Below are 24956 nucleotides of genomic sequence, written 5' to 3'. Positions count from 1 at the left end.
ATATGTACAGACCACATTACTTTACCATACTAAGAATAGACCAACTATATTTCAGCTACAAGGCATTTATATTTTTCAACTCATCCACCAATTAAAAAAGAAGTTACAGGCACAGCATCATACCATGGATTATGTGAGTAGTTTCCTTGCCCCAGACACCACTGTCCTAAGGGACACCATTTGGCATCATGGTGTAATTTTTTATATTGGTATTAAACACCAGCAATACAAATAGGTGCACCAGTTCTAATATCCAACCCAAGTGCTGATTTACCCTGCAGCAGTGCTGTATAGATGATAAACATAAGCATTGGAAAGAAAATGTTATGCCACTCTCTGAATATTTCCTTTAAACATCAAAGAATCAAGCATCAAAAATAAATAAATTTATTTTACTACTGTACATAATTATCATATTAAAATATAACAAGTGTGATAATAATCCAACTATATAATATTGCAAAAAATCACAACATAATTTTGCTCGTAGCACATATTGTCAAATGATCAACATTTAATGCGAAATAAAATTTCATCAAAATGCTTAGTCATAGAAATCAAAGTCATCACTGTCACTGTCAGGTTTAGGTTTAGGTTTAGATGTACTGGGTGTAGCTATTGGCAGGTCTTCATCTGAATCAGATTCTGGATCAAGACTCAGAGCTAACATGTATAAAAAGAAAATAAAAATTAATGAAGGGAGATAAATATAATGTTCTGATAATGAAATATTATTTATGATAGAATAGTTATTTTTGTTTCTTATACTGTTTACTTAATAACTCTTGTTAATTTTCAGTTACTGAATAGTTATACAGTGGAATCAGAAGATAAACTCTAGTTTATCTTCTGAAATGTAACGACTATTAAATTTTCACTTAAAAAATAATGTTGTATTCCATTTACTTAATAACTACTGCTATTGAATCAAAATATATCTTAGCAATTGAACACTCTGAAGAGAACTAGGTTTTTTGATTACTGTAGAAACTTACAAAGAAATCAACTACTCTTAGTATAGTTAGCAGTGTCACCTTGCTTAATAATGATTATTAACTTATTATTGGATCACAAGTCTTTTTTTTATGTATATTTATATGAATTCCATCAACAAAAAAAAGTTCAAAACTTATTGGTGTGCTAAGATAATCTGAAATTACAGGTTTTTAGTTTTTATTTTAATTTTTAACCTTTTAAAATCCATAATTATTTTTATTATTGGTTTTCTTCATGTTTTTATTTCTGCTGTTTGAATACTCACATTTATTGGTTATTTAATATTCCTTTCCAATGTCATACTATTTTCAGCTCAATCATAATGTTCTGTACTAAATATTATAATCATCCCTATCTTCAAAAATATGCAGATACATCAAATTAATACTCTTTCTGATATACTAAATGTTATTTAAAAAACTGATCATTTTTTCCCTAAAGGAATAAGCCTTACTGTGATCATCTAATACGAAGAACTACATGAAGATTTCAGAAAAATCTTAAATATTAAGTACGATACCTTTTCAAGCCACTGTAGTATCTAACGAGTATGTGGTGGTTTTACACTAGTGATCAAAATAACATTTACAAACATCCATGCTAGGGTGGGATTCCATCCAGGAATTCATTTTTGGCTAACCAAGATATCCTAACAAAACTCAAGAAGTGCATCTTTGGGATGAAGCCAGATTACAAATATATCATCAATATATATAGTACCCAGGAGGATGGTTATGGTTGTATTGAAGACAATAAGGTTTCCACAAAATGTTCAGGTAGAAATTGGCCAATGCAGAAGAGTAGACTGTGCACTGGAGTTCTTTCTGCATTAGCTAATGGCTTTGACTAAAACCATTTATTTTTATAACTGAAGTAGCTGGAGTGAATTACAAAGTCATATGGTTTTAGTATGTCAGAAGGGAAAAAATGATGATATATTTTCAATCTAACCAAACCTTCTAAACACACACTCCACTCACACTTCTAAACCTAAACACACACTTCCTGTGTCCTAGAAAAGATAAACAACCAAACATACAATCTCATTTTGCTACTAAAAGATAAATAGCACAAATCCTTGTATAAAATTCATTATGGAAGTTGAAAAACATCGTAAACTGGCTTATTTTGACCTTTTTTTCTCCTATTCTCCTTTTGATGAACTTACTACTTCAGTATGCCATAAACCTTTCACTGGCCAATATATACCACATCTAGCCAATACATACAACATAATTTAGCTCATCCTCCTACTCGAAAGATAGGCATTATAAATAATCTGCTAAACTGTGCACATGTTGTTGTTCCAACACTCAGGAAGCTAGGAATTCATAACATCCAGAATACTATGCTAAAAGATGGTTTCTCCAAAGACAAATACAACAGATTTATGATACCTATACACTAGCACAAGAAAAAAATAGGAAGAGTTCCTTACATCTCCAGCATTGCTAAACCTGTTTCAAGGATCTTAAAGAAATATAACTTAATACTGATATATTCCTAACAATAAATAAACTGTCATCTTGGCTAACTACCTCCAAAGACAGACAAGTTTCCTCTCACCCTTCCATGCATTTACCAAGTTCCCTGTGATTGTATTATCTTTTCTATATATAAAGTGATCATTCTGTGAACAAAAGGATACAGGAGCATCAGTTTTACATCACTTATAATAAACCCAAGCATTATGGTGTAGATACCAAATATAATCTTCTGGTCAAGAGTCCAATTACTTTATCATTCTCACTTTAAATACAGACATTTATTTACCCAAACTTAAATTGGAATGATCATATGTCTTCACCAAAAAAATATGGGAAAACTCATTCTCTTTGGTCATTGCCAGTTTTAATATTATCATCATATCTGTAATGTTGCCATATTACAGATATGATTATATCTGTACATGCGGCTAATATTTTTTTTTTTAAGAATCAAGACAAGCCCTATAAACTCAAAGAGCTATCATGCTCATCTACAGCAGGCTTTTACAAACAGCCATGCCCGAGGCTTGATTTGAACCCACAACCTGTTGGTTGGAGAGCAGGTATGCTATCCACTCAGCAAACCAGGGTAGCAGTATTGTTTTAAATAATCCATCGTTAGCATTCTACCTTGTATAACCATTTGTATGTTGAACATGTCTTGTTAGTTCCAAGCCGAAATATTTGTAAAGAAAGCGTTATTTAACATTTCTTGTGTTTATATGCTAAAAATATTTATTCATTATCGTATGTCATAATCACTGTCATTTGTGTGAAATGTCTGTATGTGCTGCTCTGCAGAAATTAAGCATTCCTAAGCCCATAGTTAATAACATGCTAAAGAAAGAGAAGTAACCCAAAATATGACTAGGTAAGGCTAAAATATTGACTGAACAGAGACTGATGCTGCTTGAGAAGACTGACTTACCTCATATCACTATCAGAACTTAACGAATATGTGAGCTACCACAAGCAATCCCTTAAACATTTCCACTGCATGCTTATGTACACACACACACACACACACACACACACACACACACACACACACACACACACACACACACACACACAAACAGAACTTCACGCCATAAATTTTCATTGAAGAACTGTAATCCACAAAACCTGGAACAAGAACTCTGGCAATATACACTCCAAGTCTCGATGATGCTTGGAGAATAGTTTTAGCTGGGTTCATTGGTTGTAGTGCATGGGCTTATCACTGTAAGACCTTATATTTATGTTCTAAGACATTTTTGCATATGCTAGATGGAGCAATTTTATGGTATGGGCTCTTTTATCCTTCAAAGTATTCTACTTTCTCTTTTCTGACGTACTCTTAATTTTCCTAGCTCATACTTTATAGTCTTCACAAAACTATTCACAATTTATATTTATACTCATTATACTTCTTCTATAAAGTGCCTCTTCTTCTTCTTCTACTGTTCTTGATTAATCATCATCATCATTAAATTCCTGCTATGTACCCTCAAGGGGTGTGCAGGATATGATAGTACTACATGAAAAATTTACATCATTACTAACTTCCTATTTACAATTTTCCTCCAAATCAGTCTGTTACTTGTCAAGACTCGAACATTATCAGATCTTACATTTCTATCGTCTAAGGCACTTTGTACCGTATCAATCCACCTATATCTTGGTCTTCCTCTGGGTCGTTTTCCTGCCAACCTGGCAGAGAACACTTGTTTTGCTAATCTTTCCTCTCCCATTCTATTTAAGTGACCATACCATCTGATATTAGCTCTGCTAATGCATTCCTGGATGCTGACAATGTCAAGTTCTTTCCTAATATTCTCGTTTTTAATATGATATTGCCATTGATGCCATTTTGTTCACGCCTCTAATCCTTCTCAGGACTCTCATATCTGCGGTCTCTAGTCTTTGGTCAAGTGTTTTACTTCTGACCCAGCTCTCAGATCCATAAGTTAAAACTGGTTTGAACACTGTCTTGTATACAGCTAATTTAGTGTTCCGACAAATTTCTCTCTTATTCTATATGAATTTATTCAATCGACTGCCTACCATACCAGCTTTGTTGATTCTGTTGTCTATTTCCATATTAAATTTACCATCTTCACTAAAAAACGTGGGGTGCTTAAGGGTCAAAGCTGTATAACTGAGAGGAAACCTCCACATAGCCTTTAAAGGAATGCGGAGAACCGACCAGGGCTTCTGACCTAATATCCAATCCTCACCTTCTCGTGGTGCACCCTGTTGGGTATCTACTTGGATACTGAACGGACGAGTATGGGCTGGCAATTTGGGATTTAGCCGACCAAATTGTATTCTTATTGGTTAAACCAAAATAAAAAATGATGGTACAACATGACAAAATTTCATGCCGGCTGGGGCGTCGCCCGGTTAAACAAGGCCCCCGCTGTTTTTGCCAGGGAACCAGGGTGAACAGCGAAAAGTCAGCTACTGGAACAAATCTGAAAATAAACCCCAACTCAACATCACCAGAGTTAAAGATCGGTACTATCAACAACGTAAGAAGCCTGAATGGCAAAGAAATGGAGCTAGCTGAGGAATTAGATAAGTACCAGATCAACATAATAGGGGTGACTGAAACAAAAAAGACCAAAACTGGTGAGATCTTTCTGAGCAATAAATACAAAATGTTATATTCAGGCAATGATAATCAAGGAAAAGAAGGAGTAGCCATAGTATTCAACACAAAATACGAGGCTAATCTTCTTGAATGGCAGTCAGTCTCAAGTAGAGTAATGTGCGCACATATGAGAATGGGGAACTGGACAATGAGACTTATTAGTGCCTATGGTCCCACAGAAGGTTCTACTAAGGTAGAAGTGGAGGAATTTTTTGAGGCTTTAGAAAAAGCAACTGACACAATGAAAAATGAAAAGTTGGTCCTTGTTGGGGATCTAAATAGTAGAGTAGGAAATGATTGTGAGACATACAAAAATATTTTGGGGAAATTTGGAGAAAAGAGCAAAGCTAATAATAATGGCAAATATCTGTTGGATTTCTGCTCAGGACATGGACTGGTTATTACTAACACCATGTTCCAACATAAAAAATGTGCACAAATTCACATGGAGAGAAGAGGCTAGGAATAAGAAAAGTCTCATTGACTATGTTATTGTTGATAGTGATGTTTTCTCCCTGGTGCAGGACACCAGAGTGTACAGAGGATTTGAAATTGGAAGTGATCACTATTTAGTCTTGAGCAGGATAAAATTGAATTTAATATTGAAAAGAATAACATGTAAGAAAGTTTTAAAGCGAATAAAAGTTGAGCAGCTCTCAGATGTGAACTGTAGGCTAAAATACACAAAGATTATTGAAGAAAAAATGAAAGAGTTTGAGAACAGGAATCAAACCTTGGAGATTCAGTTGCAAACTCTGAAGAAAACATTCATTGATTCTGCCAGAGAGGCATGTGGTGAGGTTATCTGTAAGGATAAAAAAATCAGAACTCCCTGGTGGACACAGGAAGTTAAAGAGGCAGTGAAGGAAAAGAAGAAAGCATACCAAAAGTTCCTGTCAAATAAGTCAGCTTGTGCTCTTAGAGAATATAGAGACAAATGCAAGAATGCTAAACACTGTGTAAAACTAGCTAAACAAAAGTCATGGGAGGACTTTGGCAAGAATATAGAAAATAAATATCAAGAAGGTGGCAAAATATTCTGGAGGTTGTTGAAGAAGCTTAGGAATGGAGGAAAGAGTGCTGTAAAAGGAGTTAGAGATGATAAAGGTGACATGAAAACAGGAGAAAAAGATATCCTTGAAGTATGGAGTAATTACTTCGAAAAAATGCTAAATGAAACCAGCAGTGATGACAGCACAGTGGTAAAAAACACTGACCAGACATGCAGTCAGGAATACATATCCATACTAGAAGTAGAAAAAGCCATCAAAGGCTTGAAATGTGGAAAGGCAGTAGGAGTAGATGATATTCGACCAGAAATGCTGAAGTATGGTGGTATAAGAGTCTTACAGTGGCTGCACTGCATAGTTCAGAAAGCCTGGACAGAGGGATGAATTCCCGATGATTGGAGTAGAGCTCTCATAGTACCCATATATAAAAAGGGAAATAAAACTGAATGTGAGAATTACAGAGGTATTTCCCTACTGACTGTTCCTGGCAAGATCTATGCAAGTATACTTGAGAAACGGTTGAGAAGAATTGTGGAAGAAAAGCTTGGTGAAGAACAAGCTGGATTCAGGCCAAATAGAGGCTGTCAGGATCAGATCTTCACTTTACGACAAAGAGTCGAGAAAGCATGGGAATATAACAAAGATCTGTATTTAAGTTTTGTCGATTTGGAAAAGGCATATGACAAGGTGCCAAGAGAGAAGCTATTCAATACGCTGCAGTTATATGGTGTCAATGGGGCATTATATCAAGCAATACTTAGTCTTTATTTGAGTTGTAAGTCAGCAGTTAGAATTGAAGGAAGTACAGGAAGATGGTTTAATGTTAAATCTGGTGTGAGACAAGGATGTTCATTATCCACTCTGTTATTCATTATCTGTATGGATCATATTATGAAGGAAAGTGGTATTAAACATGATATCAAAATTGGAGATGTTAATGTCAGCTCTTTGCTTTATGCGGATGATGTTATACTTGTAAATAAATCTGCTACAAGTCTGCAAGATTCTCTGACTAAATTGAATAGCTGTTGTAATAGATATGGTATGAAGGTCAGCAATAAAAAGACAAAGACAATGAAAATAGGCAGAATCATTGAAAATGTCAGCTGTGTTGTGAATGGAGAACCTGTAGAACAAGTAAAACATTTCAGCTATTTAGGCACGATTTTTACTGAAGACGGTAAATTAAATATAGAAATAGACAACAGAATCAGCAAAGCTGGTATGGAGGGAAGTCAATTGAATAAATTCATATGGAATAAGAGAGAAATTAGTCGGAACACTAAATTAGCTGTATACAAGACAGTGTTCAAACCAGTTTTAACTTATGGATCTGAGAGCTGGGTCAGAAGTAAAACACTTGACCAAAGACTAGAGACCTCAGATATGAGAGTCCTGAGAAAGATAATAGGCGTGAACAGATGGCTTCAATGGCAATATCATATTAAAAACGAGGATATTAGGAAAGAACTTGACATTGTCAGCATCCTGGAATGCGTTAGCAGAGCTAATCTCAGGTCACTTAAACAGAATGGGCAAGGAAAGATTAGCAAAACAAGTGTTCTCTGCCAGGTTGGCAGCAAAACAACCCAGAGAAAGACCAAGATATAGGTGGATTGATACAGTACAAAGTGCTTTAGACGATAGAAATATAAGATCTGATAATGTTGGAGTCTTGACAAGTAACAGACTGATTTGGAGGAAAATTGTAGATAGGAAATTAATAATGATGTAATTTTTTTCATGTAGTACTATCATATCCTGTACACCCCTTGAGGGTACATGGCAGGAATTTGATGATGATGATGATGTTGATGATGACTAAAAATCATGCCTAAGTAGCTGAAATGTTTTACTTGTTCCACAGGTTCTCTGTTCACAACGCAGTTGACATTTTCAACGATTCTGCCTATTTTCATTGTCTTTGTCTTTTTATTGCTGACCTTCATACCATATCTATTACAACAGTTATTCAATTTAGTCAGAGAATCTTGCAGACTTGTAGCAGATTTATTTAGAAGTATAACATCATCTGCATAAAGCAAAGAGTTGACATTAACATCTCCAATTTTGATATCATGTTTAATACCACTTTCCTTCATAATGTGATCCATATAGATAATGAACAACAGAGGGGTTAATGTACATCCTTGTCTCCCACCAGATTTAACATTAAACCAACTTTCTGTACTTTCCCTTCAATTCTACCTGCTAATTCTTTTATCTTCAATTCTAACTGCTGACTTACAACTCAAATAAGACTAAGTATTGCTTGATATAATGCCCCATTGACACCATATAACTGTAGCGTATTGAATAGCTTCACTCTTGGCACCTTGTCATATGCCTTTTCCAGATCGACAAAACTTAAATACAGATCTTTGTATCAAGATTCTTGATTAATGTGCCTAAATATTCCACATTATCATTCTACATATTTCCAGACTTTTAGCAATACCCTAGTATACAACTTCAAAATCACTACCATTCTTGCTTCTTTCTTTCTTGGTTTTCCATTCTGAATTAGCACAATTCTTCTAATATTATTAGCAACTCTTCTTCATGTGTTCTTCCTATCTTTCTAGAATATGCATTATTGTTTAGATGTTATAATTATGTTTTTCACCAAAACATAATTTACGATTTTGAGAAAAACCTAACCAGTTAAATTGCCACTATTCTTTCTACATTTCTAATATTTTTAGAATTTACATGTAAGCATGTCAGCTTAACTTAAAAAGTTCCAATTCTCCATTGCCTTGAATGACCTATGATGCACTATTCAACTGTCATTTTCACTGCAAAAGTCTTTGTTTAGACTGTTTGGCTCCCCTACCTCACTTTCAATCTAACAACTGTCCCAAACCAATGCATTCATTCCTTCCATCAATGAATATCAATCACTCTAATTGGCTACTTCTAGACTTATTTAAGAACAGCTGATTTCTAGAAGTAGCCAGTTCTTCTATTTATCTCTGATATAAACATATTCCAAATCTTTTCTGAAAATGTGGCCATCATGTTACTTATTTCATACCATAATGTATATACATGGCTCGGAAAGAAGTTAATGGACACCCTCCCATGGGTAAGATGTATCATGCCATGTAATGAGTCACTTGTTTGTAGATACTCCCAAATCTGTGCAACTGCGTCTGGGTGATGTGGCTGAGAGAAGGGAACTGATCGAGTTTAAAAGAGGCATTGTGATAGGATGTCATGTTGCAGGACTGTTTCAGCAAACTGTTGAAAAATTGGGCTATCATTGGTTAACAATCAGTGATACAATACTGAGATGGAAGCACAGGGAGTCAACTGCAAGTGCTAACTTCATGGATGACCCGCCACATTCACCGAACGTGACCATAGGGTGCTACGGAAGGATAATATGTAAGAACAGCCATTTGTTGGTCAACACATTGAATGTGGAGTTCCAGGCATAGATTTGAACATGAATTTGCACAAAAACATTCAGAACCAAGGCTCACAACATGGGTTTCCATGGTAGGACCACAATATACAAGCCCCACATTACACAAACTAACATGCATCATCATCTTCAGTGATGCAAAGAGTGTGTACAGTGGTACATGGAAACCGTTATGGAGCGACAAATCACGCTACACCCATCAAGCAGATGGATGGTGTGGATGCAGTAAGTGCCTGGTAAACTTCGCTTACCAGAGTGTGTAACCCCAACTATGAAATTCAGAGCTGGCAGTGTCATGGTATTGTTCTTTTTCCTAGTTTGGCTTCAGACCTCTGTGGTGTGCCACAAACACTGAACTCTGAGAGGTATCTGAACATTCTGGACAATGCAATGCTTCCTACTTTTGTGACATTTTACAGAACTGATCACAGCTCTTTCAGCAAGACAATGCAATGTGCCATAAAGTTGCTGCTGTAACTGTGTTGCTTGCAAACATGAATGTCACCATACTTGACTTGCCTCCACAGAATCAAGAAACATCTATTGAACATTTGTGGGATGAACTGGAGCATTGGGTGAGGTCAAGGGACATCTGCCCCCACAACAGTCCAGGACTTCATTACATGCCTTACAGGAGGAATGGTCCAAGATCCCCATTGACTGCTACTGTACACTAGTGGAATGTATGCACCATAGTCTGCAGTCATCACAGTGAAAGGAGGTCCTACATCTTAAGGTGGGTGCCATGGCTGTTTGTTTCTCACACACTAAGATATCCACTGACTTCTCTCCAAGTAGTGTATGTGATATTATAACTTAGTGTATGCTGCTCACATGTCAATTTATGCATACTGTTTTAGTTCATTTCAACTTCATTTTTTATTCATTCAGCAGTGAATTAGTAGATTTTAAGAATATCATTAATTCTGTTACAAAATGCAACTCTTAGCATGACACTACCATAGGAAACAGAATGTAATAGTCCAAATCAAGAGTTTTCTTTAATTTTTCTAGTAGGAAGATATATTAATAATTAGAAATTCAAGGTCAAATATTTAACCTTACCTTTTCGTGTTGCTTTTGAAAGTCCATGTGGTGTAGGCCTTGATGGAACAGATAAACTAGAAAGACAGAAAGAACAAGTGTTTAAACAAATACAACAAAGAAATATTACATATTTACCTCTTTCTTTCTCTTTGTCTCAGCAAAATTATATAATGGAACTACACAGCAGGAAAATATTCATTTTAGACATTTTTAAGAACAGTGTTCCAAGTCTATACACACACATGGTACTTGGAGTGTGAGTGATTTTGAAACATGACTAGTCCTGTTTTGTTACTTCATCCCTCCACTAAAGTTTAGTACAGTGGTATATGATCAAAGTTGTATTTCTTATGCCATCATGTACATAACAGACAAGGCTTTTAGTTTGCTGAACATGTAATCAGCAATGGTAACTGAATTCTGACACATGAAAATGCGAGTACTACTAAAATACATGACTACAAGTTTTTTGTGGTGAAGCAACTGTTCACAAGTATTATACATTGTTTGGTAAAGAACCAGGAATACTGCTGGCAAAGTTAACATTAATGAGTGATCACAAAGATCACTACCAAAAATTGATGACAGCTGAACAGTTAAGACAGAGAAAATCAGCAAATAAAAAATAAATCATTAATGATGAAAGTGAATATTGGATTAGCATGAAGCAGCCAAACTTAACAGAACTGGGTTATAAAAGAGTGTACATGTTGGTAGCTGTACCAGTGAACTAGTGAAATGACACAGAGAAGACTAGAAGTTGTCGCCAATTGCTTCAGCATTATTAAAGGGAAGACTTAATGTAAAAATTAAAATATGGAATAACAACTTACATTTGAAAACATTTATTATGAAATATCAGCAAAATTTTTAGCCATGTTTTGTAACCATAACCAATGCACAAAGGAAAATAGTTAAAACAGAATTACAATTAAATTAGAGCCTGTGTTACAATGCATGATATTAACTGCATCAAGAGACTCCATCTACAAAGAGGGTGACAATATTTTATATTGTCATATTTACCAAGAGTTAAGAAAGTTCAAAAACCCAACATTCTGCCAGTATGTGCAAGCTAAATGTCCTGTGTGACATGCAATGTGTCATTCATCAGGACTACTTGGAAAAAAGGGGATGAAAATAAATTCTCAGCTATGTTGAAGACCATGAGACAGCCGAAACAACAAATTAATCATGTCCATGTCAAGGAACAGCAGTTGGTTTTGTAACAAGATGATGTGAGTCTAGTGCATTCACTTCAACAGTTATTAAAGATTCTGAAGTTGTAGAACATCTTTATCTACAGGTAAAGAGTTTTAAAAATTATAATGGCTTTTGGAATAATTTGTTATGAAGAGGAGAAAATGTAAAATGTATTGAAAGAAAGAAAGATTATGTTGAGAAAGGGTGTATGAAAATAAAGTAGACTTTGAACATCTTTATTTTAATACACAATGGAGGCATTAATTTTCAAAAATGCCACTCTCAAAATCTGGAATATTGATTATAACAATAAATATTCCAGATTTTAAGCATGGTATTTTTGAAAATTAATCTCAAAATATGAATTATTTTACTTTCATTTGTCTAAAAGAATATTAAATACTGTTCTAGACTTCAAGTCAGTTGTGAGGATTGGTATATTTCCATGCTCAGAAATGACATTTGAGATTGATTTTGTTTTTGGTAACTTAATTTATGGGAAAATTTCAACAAGAGTTAGAGAACTACAGCATAACTGGGTATAATACCTAAATGAAAGATGATGAACAAACATGCATTTTGTGGAAGCTTACATTCCTACTTCATTTACTTCACTAGTAAAAGTAAAGAGAATGATTCATGCAGTTCCCAGCTTGGCTGGCCACATGGATAATATCTGCTCTCCAGCCAACTAGCTGTGGGTACAAATCCTGCTGTGGACATGGATATTTCTGAATGACTTTAGGCAAATGAATTTCTATGCACAGTGAGACCACTGCCCTACTTACTATAGGCCTGAAGTGGTTGGGGAAAAAAAATTCAAGCCTATAGTAACGATTATAATATTATAACAATAAATATTCTAGATTTTGAGAGTGGCTTTCTCTCTTTCTCAACACAACTTGCATACGTATGATAGAAAGTAAATCATCTCAAAAATGCTATTCAAATAAGATCAAAAAAACATTTCATCATTTATATTTCTAATGCAATAAAGAAAAAAAAAATACAAACCTTTTCTGGAAAATACCAGTAGGTGCTGGATGCACAGGGGAATTTTTTACTTCAGCAGAAGGCAATTTATTGTTCACGCTTGATTCTTCATGAGTTCTGAAAAATAAGCAAATAAAAATTATTCTTGTAGGTGAAGAGAATTTATTCTAATCACGTTCAAAATTCCACTACCTCCAATCACAAGAAAAAAAATGCTAATTTTCTATGAATATTTTCTGATGAGTTTGATGATCATTTTTTGACGAGTGATAAATGAAAAATGTATCAATGGCGATTAGTGACATACACGGCAAGTAACGAAACCAAACTACAAGAACAACAGGTAGCATAAACTACAATAACAGGATATACATGCAGATTTACAGTAAGGATAATTATACTTTTTGTTTTGTTGTCTACTAACAACAGCTTTGTCAGTAAGATAATGTACAAACTATATAGCAATATTTTGTATATTCTAAATATATAGAAATAGCTATTGCCTGACTGGAAGGAATTTAATCAACTTTGGTCTTCAGATGTACTATTATGTCTAATGGTTCAGTTTTAGTTTTAATGGGATACTTTTTTACTAGGGTCAAAGCTGTATAACTGAGAGGAGACCTCCACATAGCCTTTAAAGGAATGCGGAGAACCGACCAGGGCTTCTGACCTAATGTCCAATCCTCACCTTCTCGTGGTGCACCCTGTTGGGTATCTACTTTGATACTGAACAAACGAGGATGGGCTGGCAATTTGGGATTTAGCCGAGCAAATTGTATTCTTATTGGTTAAACCAAAATAAAAAATGATGGTACAACATGACAAAATTTCATGCCGGCTGGGGCGTCGCCCGGTTAAACAAGGCCCCCGTTGTTTTCGCCAGGGAACCAGGGCGAACAGCAAAAAGTCAGCTACTGGAACAAATCTGAAAACAAACCCCAACTCAACATCACCAGAGTTAAAGATCGGTACTATCAACGTAAGAAGCCTGAATGGCAAAGAAATGGAGCTAGCTGAGGAATTAGATAAGTACCAGATCGACATAATAGGGGTGACTGAAACAAAAAAGACCAAAACTGGTGAGATCTTTCTGAGCAATAAATACAAAATGTTATATTCAGGCAATAAAAATCAAGGAAAAGAAGGAGTAGCCATAGTATTCAACACAAAATACGAGGCTAACCTTCTTGAATGGCAGTCAGTCTCAAGTAGAGTAATGTGGGCAAATATGAGAATGGGGAACTGGACAATGAGACTTATTTGTGCCTATGGTCCCACAGAAGGTTCTACTAAGGTAGAAGTGGAGGAATTTTTTGAGGCTTTAGAAAAAGCAACTGACACAATGAAAAAGGAAAAGTTGGTCCTTGTAGGGGATCTAAATAGCAGAGTAGGAAATGATTGTGAGACATACAAAAATATTTTGGGAAAATTTGGAGAAAAGAGCAAAGCTAATAATAATGGCAAATATCTGTTGGATTTCTGCTCAGGACATGGACTGGTTATTACTAACACCATGTTCCAACATAAAAATGTGCACAAATTCACATGGAGAGAAGAGGCTAGGAATAAGAAAAGTCTCATTGACTATGTTATTGTTGATAGTGATGTTTTCTCCCTGGTGCAGGACACCAGAGTGTACAGAGGATTTGAAATTGGGAGTGATCACTATTTAGTCTTGAGCAGGATAAAATTGAATTTCATATTGAAAAGAATAACATGTAAGAAAGTTTTAAAACGAATAAAAGTTGAGCAGCTCTCAGATGTAAACTGTAGACTAAAATACAGAAATATTATTGAAAAGAAAATGAAAGAGTTTGAGAACAGGAATCAAACCTTGGAGATTCAGTGGCAAACTCTGAAGGAAACATTGATTGATTCTGCCAGAGAGGCATGTGGTGAGGTTGTGTGCAAAGATAAAAAAATCAGAACTCCCTGGTGGACACAGGAAGTTAAAGAGTCAGTGAAGGAAAAGAAGAAAGCATATCAAAAGTTCCTGGCAAATAAGTCAGCTTTTACTCTTACAGAATACAGAGACAAATGTAAGAAAGCTAAACAGTGTGTAAAACTAGCTAAACAAAAGTCATGGGAGGACTTTGGCAAGAATATAGAAAATAAATATCAAGAAGGTGGCAAAATATTCTGGAGGTTGTTGAAGAAGCTTAGGAATGGAGGAAAGAGTGCTGTAAAAGGAATTAGAGATAATAAAGGTGAAATGAAAACAGGAGAAAAAGATATCCTTGAAGTATGGAGTAATTACTTTGAAAAACTGCTAAATGAAACCAGCAGTGATGACAGCACAGTAATAAAAAAGACTGACCAGGCATGCAGTCAGGAATACATATCCATACTTGAAGTAGAAAAAGCCATCAAAGGCTTGAAATGTGGAAAGGCAGCAGGAGTAGATGATATTCGACCAGAAATGCTGAAGTATGGTGGTATAAAAGTCTTACAGTGGCTGCACTGCATAGTTCAGAAAGCCCGGACAGAGGGACGAATTCCCGATGATTGGAGTAGAGCTCTCATAGTACCCATATATAAAAAGGGAAATAAAACTGAATGTGAGAATTACAGAGGTATTTCCCTACTGAGTGTTCCTGGCAAGATCTATGCAAGTATACTTGAGAAACGGTTGAGAAGAATTGTGGAAGAAAAGCTTGGTGAAGAACAAGCTGGATTCAGGCCAAATAGAGGCTGTCAGGATCAGATCTTCACTTTACGACAAATAGTCGAGAAAGCATGGGAATATAACAAAGATCTGTATTTAAGTTTTGTCGATTTGGAAAAGGCATATGACAAGGTGCCAAGAGAGAAGCTATTCAATACGCTGCAGTTATATGGTGTCAATGGGGCATTATATCAAGCAATACTTAGTCTTTATTTGAGTTGTGAGTCAGCAGTTAGAATTGAAGGAAGTACAGGAAGATGGTTTAATGTTAAATCTGGTGTGAGACAAGGATGTACATTATCCCCTCTGTTATTCATTATCTATATGGATCACATTATGAAGGAATGTGGTATTAAACCTGATATCAAAATTGGAGATGTTAATGTCAGCTCTTTGCTTTATGCGGATGATGTTATACTTGTAAATAAATCTGCTACAAGTCTGCAAGATTCTCTGACTAAATTGAATAGCTGTTGTAATAGATATGGTATGAAGGTCAGCAATAAAAAGACAAAGACAATGAAAATAGGCAGAATCATTGAAAATGTCAACTGTGTTGTGAATGGAGAACCTGTGGAACAAGTAAAACATTTCAGCTACTTAGGCACAATTTTTACTGAAGATGGTAAACTAAATATAGAAATAGACAACAGAATCAGCAAAGCTGGTATCGTGGGAAGTCAGTTGAATAAATTCATATGGAATAAGAAAGAAATTAGTCGGAACACTAAATTAGCTGTATACAAGACTGTGTTCAAACCAATTTTAACTTATGGATCTGAGAGCTGGGTCAGAAGTAAAACACTTGACCAAAGACTAGAGACCGCAGATATGAGAGTCCTGAGAAAGATTAGAGGCGTGAACAGATGGCATCAATGGCAATATCATATTAAAAATGAGGATATTAGGAAAGAACTTGACATTGTCAGCATCCAGGAATGCGTTAGCAGAGCTAATCTCAGATGGTATGGTCACTTAAATAGAATGGGAGAGGAAAGATTAGCAAAACAAGTGTTCTCTGCCAGGTTGGCAGGAAAACGACCCAGAGGAAGACCAAGATATAGGTGGATTGATACGGTACAAAGTGCCTTAGACGATAGAAATATAAGATCTGATAATGTTGGAGTCTTGACAAGTAACAGACTGATTTGGAGGAAAATTGTAGATAGGAAGTTAGTAATGATGTAATTTTTTCATGTAGTACTGTCATATCCTGTACACCCCTTGAGGGTACATGGCAGGAATTTGATGATGATGATGATGATGATGACTTTTTTACTAATGAAATTAGTCAAACTGATACTGATTCATCAACAGCTGAAGTGAAATTTAAGGAAATCTGGAATTTAGAATCTCCATTAAAATATAAAACTTGCCGGCCTGGTTGGCCAAGCGGTTAGCATATCTGCTCTCCAACCAAAAGGCTGCGGGTTCGAATCACGCTGTGGGCATGGATGTTTGCGATTGTCTGGAAATACTAGTGGTGATGATGGGTGGTAGATGCTGTTGGTGTAGATCAGGGATATTCAACCCGTCGATCGCGAAGCAATTTTTGGTCAATCTCTTGTGTGTTCCTGCTTGCTTACAAATTTAATTAAAACTGAAAACATAATATTTTATTTATCATTATTTTGTATTATTTTTAATTCGCTTTAAGTGTGTTGCTATTGTTTATTTATTTTTCATTAAAATTGTCAATTCAGTAATTTTCTTATAAGTCCAGGTAAATGAATTAATTTGGATCAGTGGAAGTCAAACAGCATGCCGAGTGAATACAATTATAAGCAAAGTGTAAAAACTTGATTGTAGCTTAAATATTAAATATTCCAAAGCATATTACATTGATTTTTTACTTAGATTAAGTCCAACGTGAATATTGTAAAAAAATAAACTTTGTTTGTCTCGGTATAGTTTCTATTAGATGTTTTTGTGAATAACTCTTTTGAAGCTAACTGTATATACTGCTTTAATAAGAATATGTTAGGGTGTTAAAAACAAAGGCAATCTTTTTGTCTGCGAAGCTTTACATGGCAGAATTAGAAAGATTGTTATTGAAACTTGTATGTATGAGAAAGGCTTGCAGGTGTTAAATTGTGAATGAAACTATGTTGTGTAATTTATTTTTTTTTCATTCACATTTAACATTGCATATTATGTATTAATCATAATTTGTATAAAGATTATTTATTGTTCCTTAATTAAGGATTACTATTTAAATATTTATTCTAAACTTAACCTACTATTAATTTGTTAAGCAATAATATGTGCAGAATTTATGATAACTAAATACAGGGTGTTCGGGATAAATTTGACAGTTTCGTAAGGAAAAAGAAAATCTTCTTTGTATCTATTAAATTTAATGAATTGACAAAAAAACATTACAGGCAGAGTTAATTACAATACTATCAACAAGATTTACTCAAAATAACCACCATTAGCATCGATCACAGCTTCAATTCTGCTTCGGAACCTCGAACAAGCTGATGCTACAGTCTCCCTGGGAAGGGCCGCAAAAACTGTTTTAATTTTATCCATTAACTGGGCTTTTGTATTACTGGAAGTGCGATTGGTGTCTTTTTCAACTGCGCCCCATACAAAATAATCCATGGGGTTAAGGTCTGGGGAGTTTGGAGGCCAAACATTTGGACTGGTGAAGTCGTAGAAATTTTCAGACAACCATTTTTGACTTTTCCCAGAGGTGTGGCAAGGGGCCGAATCCTGCTGCCATACATACGGCCTACCATTGGCTACCCTTGTTATCCAGGGCTTGACTACAGTTAGCAACTCCACGAACAAAGCCCGAATTCCAATGCCAGGGTTCTTCAACACCTGTTCCTGCAGATTTGCGAGGAATTCTGCTGTACGAACGCAATCAGATCGTCTGCTAGGGATCTTTCTTCTTGCTACATCCTCGTAGTCACCATTGCAAGTCTCTAGTTCATGCCTGATTGTTTTTACTGTATTCAGGGAGCATTGGGCAGCAGTCGTAATATCCTTATTTTGATGGCGGGCACGAATCATCATGATACAAGTTATTCTCTTCCATGATTCAGGTGGGTTCCAGCTATCCATCCTTTCTGACATCTTGTATATGAATGAAGAAGGGTCCAAACTTTTAAATGAAGAGAAGTGTGTGTTAATACATGTAACTTACGGAAAAATATAATTAATTATAAATATGTCAAATTTATCCCGAACACCCTGTATATATGTAAAGTAACGAAAAGTGTATTATAAATAATTGTATACGTAATGAAAGAGCGCTGATTAAGTAGCTCAAATATTCTGTTTATTCTTATTTGTGAAAATTTAACGTTATGTAATCACTTATGTAAGAGTAGAGCGTTGTGTTACATTAGCGAAATGTTTACTTTCATGCGTTGTCATGGAGACGCATGAAATAAACAAGCACGAGTCGAATACAGCATGACCTTCGGACTGAAAGGGAAAAGAAATGAGAGAAGATTATTAATTAGAGAGAAGAGAGGAAGTTTTTGCGGAGCGGGAAGGAAGGTAGGATACAAGCAAAGGAAGTGGAAGAAAATTATAAGTTCTCTAGGGCAGAAATTCATGAGAATAGTGTTTAGAAGTGAGCCAAAACATAGTGAATCATATACTTAGCTGCAAGTGAAGTCAGCTGTGTTGTAAAGGAAGATTAATGCCGTAACCGGATAAATAAAGAACTGGACATTCAATGCAAAATTCTGATTAGTTCCAGTTAGTCTAGGATTACGTCTTAATTCTATGTTGCCCTGAGAAGAATTATATTGAATTAACTGGTTTGAGAAAAGTAAACAAGGAAAGATATCAGTGCCTTATTGATGTGTTTTTTTTTTTGAGTAGTGAAGCGCAATTAATAGTTCAGTTAAATCATTGGAGAATTTTTATTAATGTGTTCCGCTAACGTAAATAAGTTAATTCATAAGTGTGCTCACAATTAATTGATGTATTGAAGATTGCATCTGGTAAGAGTAGTCATATTTGTTTGTTTATTCTACCATTAACATATCTTCGAAGTTCAAGGTCCGAAATAAGATTGCTTGGAATATTGTCTACCTTGATTAGTGTTTCCTGTAAAATTTAAATATTAAGTACAGCTGGTGGATATGTGGAGACTGTTTAAATAAGAAGTTTCGTTTTACTAATTTGAGTTAAGAAAGCTTGTGATTTTGAAGCTGTGAATTGTATGTGAAAGTTTAGAACATTGAATTGGCATGAGTGACTTAGCAAGATGTATTAAGTTAATTGTATTGTTTCATTTTAAAGCAGAATTCTTGTATTTGTTATATATATCATATATTAAATGTTTTATTTTGTTAATCTAAATATTGTGTTTGCCTGAATTCCTTTTTATTGCACCGTTCATAAATATTCGAATCTTGCGGGAACCCCAAGTAGAATAGTAAATAATTCGGCCTAATGAGAAGACTGCTAACTTAATTAAGAATTGATCCTACTATATTATATAGACTAATCTAAAAATAGGGTGGCGCAGTATAATTACAAATTTCTCTATTTTTTGGATCGGTGATCAATTTGCGATTAAGTGTTATATTGATAAGAGTGACTTGAACCAAGATGGCGGATTTAGAACATTACATGAAAATAGAACGTCACGACACAGGAGCAAGGGCAAACATCCTCGAAGTCAGTCAGAAAGAGTTCAAACAACTTTCCAATGGCCGGCAACTTACAATCAAAAGAAAGTGGAGGAGAACAAAAGGCGTGTCGAACTTGAAACTTAAGATGAAAGACTCATACCGATTCTTCGGGGGTTGCCAAACTTCATTCAAGGTCTCAGAGGAGGCCTAATAAAAAGGGACTGAAGCAAACAGAAGGGGTCCCGGTTCCAGAATTGCTGTCAGAGAGGAGGCCGCCCGGTCCAGAGTTACCATCAGAGAGACTGCCCGGATCCATGTTGCTTGAGAGAGGAGTTTCCCGCTTCCAGAAAGGAGCTTCTCGGTTCGAGATCTTGCTAGAGAGAGACTACTTCTAGGCCCAGACAAGGTTTCAAATTGCTGAAAGGAAGAGTCCCAATTGCCAGAGAAAAGTTTCCAGGCCAGGTTAATGTCAGACATTCACCAGTGTGTTGCATTTTCATTACAATTTGATGAATCAAACGACTTCACTGATATTGCTCAGTTAATGGTATTTATTCGCATGGTATTTCAAGATTATTCAAGTAAAGAAGAACTTTTGAAAATTATACCATTATTGGGAACGACTAGGGGAGAAGACATTTTTTCGGCATTTGATGAATTTGTGAAACAACACAAACTTCCGCTTTTTAAACTTGTCTATTACTACTGATGGTGCTCCTGCAATGATAGATAATAAATCAGTAAAAACGTTTTTACATGTTATGTAAAAACGATGACAAATATCCAGATTTTACCACAGTATTATTCACCAACAAGTACTGTGTAGTAAAAGATTAAACACAAAAGATATTTTGGATATTACATTTAAAATTGTAAATTCTCTTCGAGGAAAAGCCCTGCAATGGCGGTTATTTAAATTACAGGCAGATGATGATAGGGAACTTCTGTTGTACAACAGTGTTCGCTGGCTCAGCAGAAGTCAATTTTTAGAAAGATTTCTTGTATTAATTAACGATATAAAAATTTTTCTCGATGAAAAAGGAGATATTTATCCACAAATTGAGTGATAAAACATGATTGTTACACTTATCATTTTTAGTAGATTTCTGTACAAAATTAAGCAATTTAAATTTAGAGTTACAAGGTAGAGATAAAAATTTAATTGACATGTTAAGTTCAATAAAAACTTTCCAACAATACTTACTTTTATTAAAGAAAAATATAAATGGCCGCAAATTTAGACATCTCCCATATTTATTAAAATGTTTTGAACAAAATCAAGAAATGCTTCACTATGATTTAAAAGAATTTATTCGTGAAATAGAATTAGTTGAATAAGAAATAAATTTAAGATTTAAAGATTTTAATAAAACTGAAATGATTGTATCTTTTATAAATAATCCATTTCGAGAAAACTTGAACAATACAGAAATTTCAAATAAAATTAGTGGGCTGTTTGATATAAACCAAGCTGAAAAATACATGAAAAATTCCCAATATTAACTGATATTGCAGGAAAAATTCTGTCGTGTTTTGGATTGACATACTTGTCAGAATCCGCTTTTTCAAATATGACTGTCATAAAAAATAAATTATGAAACCAAATTACAAATGATCATTTGGATGATTGTCTGCGATTGGCCACTTCTTCATATCAACTTGACTATTAAAATATTGCGAGGTCCAAACAATGCCAAATTTCACATTAACTTTTTTTTTTTTTTTAATCAACTAGCATTTCCTGTAACTTGTGAGTTTGTAATCAATCATTGTTTTTTCTAACTTTGGTTTTCCAAAATAGAAAAATAAGTATTTTATTCCAATATATATAAATATATATATATATTTTTTTGTTGTATTAAAATAATTAAAAGTGATAAATAAATTTTTAAATACACAAATAAAGTTTCTAGTTGTGTATTTTTTTTTTAGTTGTTTATTTGTGTGTAATCAGATATCAGGTTGGGGGAACGTGATCTATAACGTTCCCCCAACGTTATAGATCACATTGGGGGAACGTTATTACAGAAAAGTAGCTCGCGTAGTAAAAAAGGTTGAACACCACTGGTGTAGATGGTAGTTGCGGTTCATTGTAGTTGGTGGATTGAGTGGTGGAGACAGAGTTGTAGAGTAGGTGCCCTCCTCGATGAGTTCCTTGGACTCCCTGGAATGGATCACATAATAATAATAATAATAATAATATATTTTTGATGGCTTGGTTGGCCGAGTGCTTAGCATATCTGCTCTCCAGCCAAAAGGCTGCAGGTTCGAATCCTGCTGTGGGCATTGATGTTTGTGATTGTCTGTGAAAGTGGTGGTGGGCAGTAGATGGCATTGGTGTAGTTGCGATTCGTTGTAGTTGGTGGATTGAATAAGTGGTGGAGACAGAGCTGTAGAGTAGATACCCTCCCTCGATGAGTCTTTGGACTCCCTGGAGGTGTCACATAATGATGCTGAGTCATTTCAAGTTCAGTTTCAATTGGACCATTCAAAGTGACAAAAATAGGCAAAACCGAATTACGAGTACAATTATTTTGATAATAAATGGCACGATGTACAAGAATATCACTCACAAAATGCACCATTTTATGACTGTCCAGAAGCATTTTCTTACTTCTATGTATCTTTCTTTTTTTATTTATTTATTTTTAATATAAGATCAATTAATGTGAACTCACATGCCTATATGAGTTAAAATGGTAAACAATAAGATTGATTTGCAACAGATACAGATTCTTACTAATACCAATACCAAACAGAAAATTCCATGATCTAGCAGATAAAACACATTCACCAGTCGCCAGAAGTTACAAATAAAACTTTTCTACTGTTATATTATTATAGTGCTGTTACTAGTTAATACTAATAACAACACTATAATATAAAAACATGAGGTACCACAGATAAATAGGAAAGCAATTCAAATTGTAGCAGGAAACATAGGAATAAAGTTCTCTAGGACGAAATAGCCAATGCCACTCTGCCCATATATTTAAAATCAGTCTCCCAAATTTTAGGTAACTTAATCTGACCACAATGAAAGAGGTGAAAATGAATATAATAATCAGGGGGAAAAAAAAGGAATGAAATAGGATTAAAACTAAATTTCAAGAAAAACATGTTTTTTCTCATTTTATCATTTAGAGAAAATGAGAAACACCACACATCGAAATAGCCCAAGGCAATGTCTACATGTATCTTGATTGATTGAAAATTAAAAATGTAATGTTCAGATAAAAGAGAAGAGGAGCATCCATGAGTGAAAACATATCAGTCAGTCTGTTAAAGATGGGCATCTCTATGGGTTCCGTTCTCTCACACCCCACCCCAGCTAGTTTTTTTTATGGAATAATTGAAAAACAAGCTCTTAACTCAGCTCCTCTCAAACCTTCTATATGGCTAAGATATGTGGATGATGTGTTCTCTATCTGGTCAAATGACCTAGATATGTTACTCTTGCCTCTCTCACCTCAATAGTCTTCACACTAGAATTCAATTTACAATTTACAATAGAAAAGAAAATTAATATTCATTTAGAGGAGCAACATGGAAAATTTTCCAGAAATAATATCCAAACCAGGCATAGCCAACTTCATTCTATACGAGGGCCAATATATGATGAGTAGTAGCATCACGGGCCACACACTTTTAGACAGAACTTGAATAAAAATAAACTCTGCATTTTTTCAAGGCAATAGTTATATGTATTGAATTACTATATTTGTTAAATCATTTTACTACTGGGAGAACAATATAAAATACTTGATTTATTTAAATATAAGTTGTTAAATTAAATGTAATTACATATATATATATATAATAAATTTAGTTTAATCCTTTATCCAAGTGTGAGCAAACAAAGTTTGCGCCTGAAAGTATCTTCAGGACTGGGTTAAGGTGGTACAGCACCAGGGCAACTCGTTGCAAAGGTGGAGCAAACTTTCAACATATACAGGGTGTTCGGGATAAATTTGACAGTTTCGTAAGGAAAAATAAAATCTTCTTTGTATCTATTAAATTTAATGAATTGACAAAAAAACATTACAGGCAGAGTTAATTACAATACTATCAACAAGATTTACTCAAAATAACCACCATTAGCATCGATCACAGCTTCAATTCTGCTTCGGAACCTCGAACAAGCTGATGCTACAGTCTCCCTGGGAAGGGCCGCAAAAACTGTTTTAATTTTATCCATTAACTGGGCTTTTGTATTACTGGAAGTGCGATTGGTGTCTTTTTCAACTGCGCCCCATACAAAATAATCCATGGGGTTAAGGTCTGGGGAGTTTGGAGGCCAAACATTTGGACTGGTGAAGTCGTAGAAATTTTCAGACAACCATTTTTGACTTTTCCCAGAGGTGTGGCAAGGGGCCGAATCCTGCTGCCATACATACGGCCTACCATTGGCTACCCTTGTTATCCAGGGCTTGACTACAGTTAGCAACTCCACGAACAAAGCCCGAATTCCAATGCCAGGGTTCTTCAACACCTGTTCCTGCAGATTTGCGAGGAATTCTGCTGTACGAACGCAATCAGATCGTCTGCTAGGGATCTTTCTTCTTGCTACATCCTCGTAGTCACCATTGCAAGTCTCTAGTTCATGCCTGATTGTTTTTACTGTATTCAGGGAGCATTGGGCAGCAGTCGTAATATCCTTATTTTGATGGCGGGCACGAATCATCATGATACAAGTTATTCTCTTCCATGATTCAGGTGGGTTCCAGCTATCCATCCTTTCTGACATCTTGTATATGAATGAAGAAGGGTCCAAACTTTTAAATGGAGAGAAGTGTGTGTTAATACATGTAACTTACGGAAAAATATAATTAATTATAAATATGTCAAATTTATCCCGAACACCCTGTATATATATATATATATAA

At 35.0% G+C, this 24956-nt stretch overlaps 1 protein-coding gene across 2 annotated transcripts in view; it reads right to left on the bottom strand.

The window, feature by feature from the left end:
- Positions 1 to 426: 426 nt before the first annotated feature.
- LOC150102248 (uncharacterized) overlaps positions 427 to 24956 on the bottom strand; it is a 113051-nt gene continuing 88521 nt past the window's right edge. For both annotated transcript variants that reach the window (XM_090399272.1, XM_090399273.1), the window contains 3 exons: positions 12823 to 12918; positions 10624 to 10679; positions 427 to 663 (listed from right to left, as the gene is read on the bottom strand). In XM_090399272.1, the coding sequence (XP_090255398.1) occupies positions 545 to 663; positions 10624 to 10679; positions 12823 to 12918 (271 nt within the window). In that variant the 3' untranslated portion in view covers positions 427 to 544. The remainder of the gene's footprint in view (positions 664 to 10623; positions 10680 to 12822; positions 12919 to 24956) is intronic.

The sequence above is a fragment of the Typopeltis vanoorti genome, chromosome 10 (assembly GCF_054136105.1).
Source record: "Typopeltis vanoorti isolate ZY-2024b chromosome 10, IOZ_Tvanoo_1.0, whole genome shotgun sequence".
Lineage (NCBI taxonomy): Eukaryota > Metazoa > Arthropoda > Arachnida > Uropygi > Thelyphonidae > Typopeltis > Typopeltis vanoorti.
The sequence above is the reverse complement of the archived record's forward strand: the minus strand, read 5'-3'. Positions and strand labels throughout refer to the sequence as shown.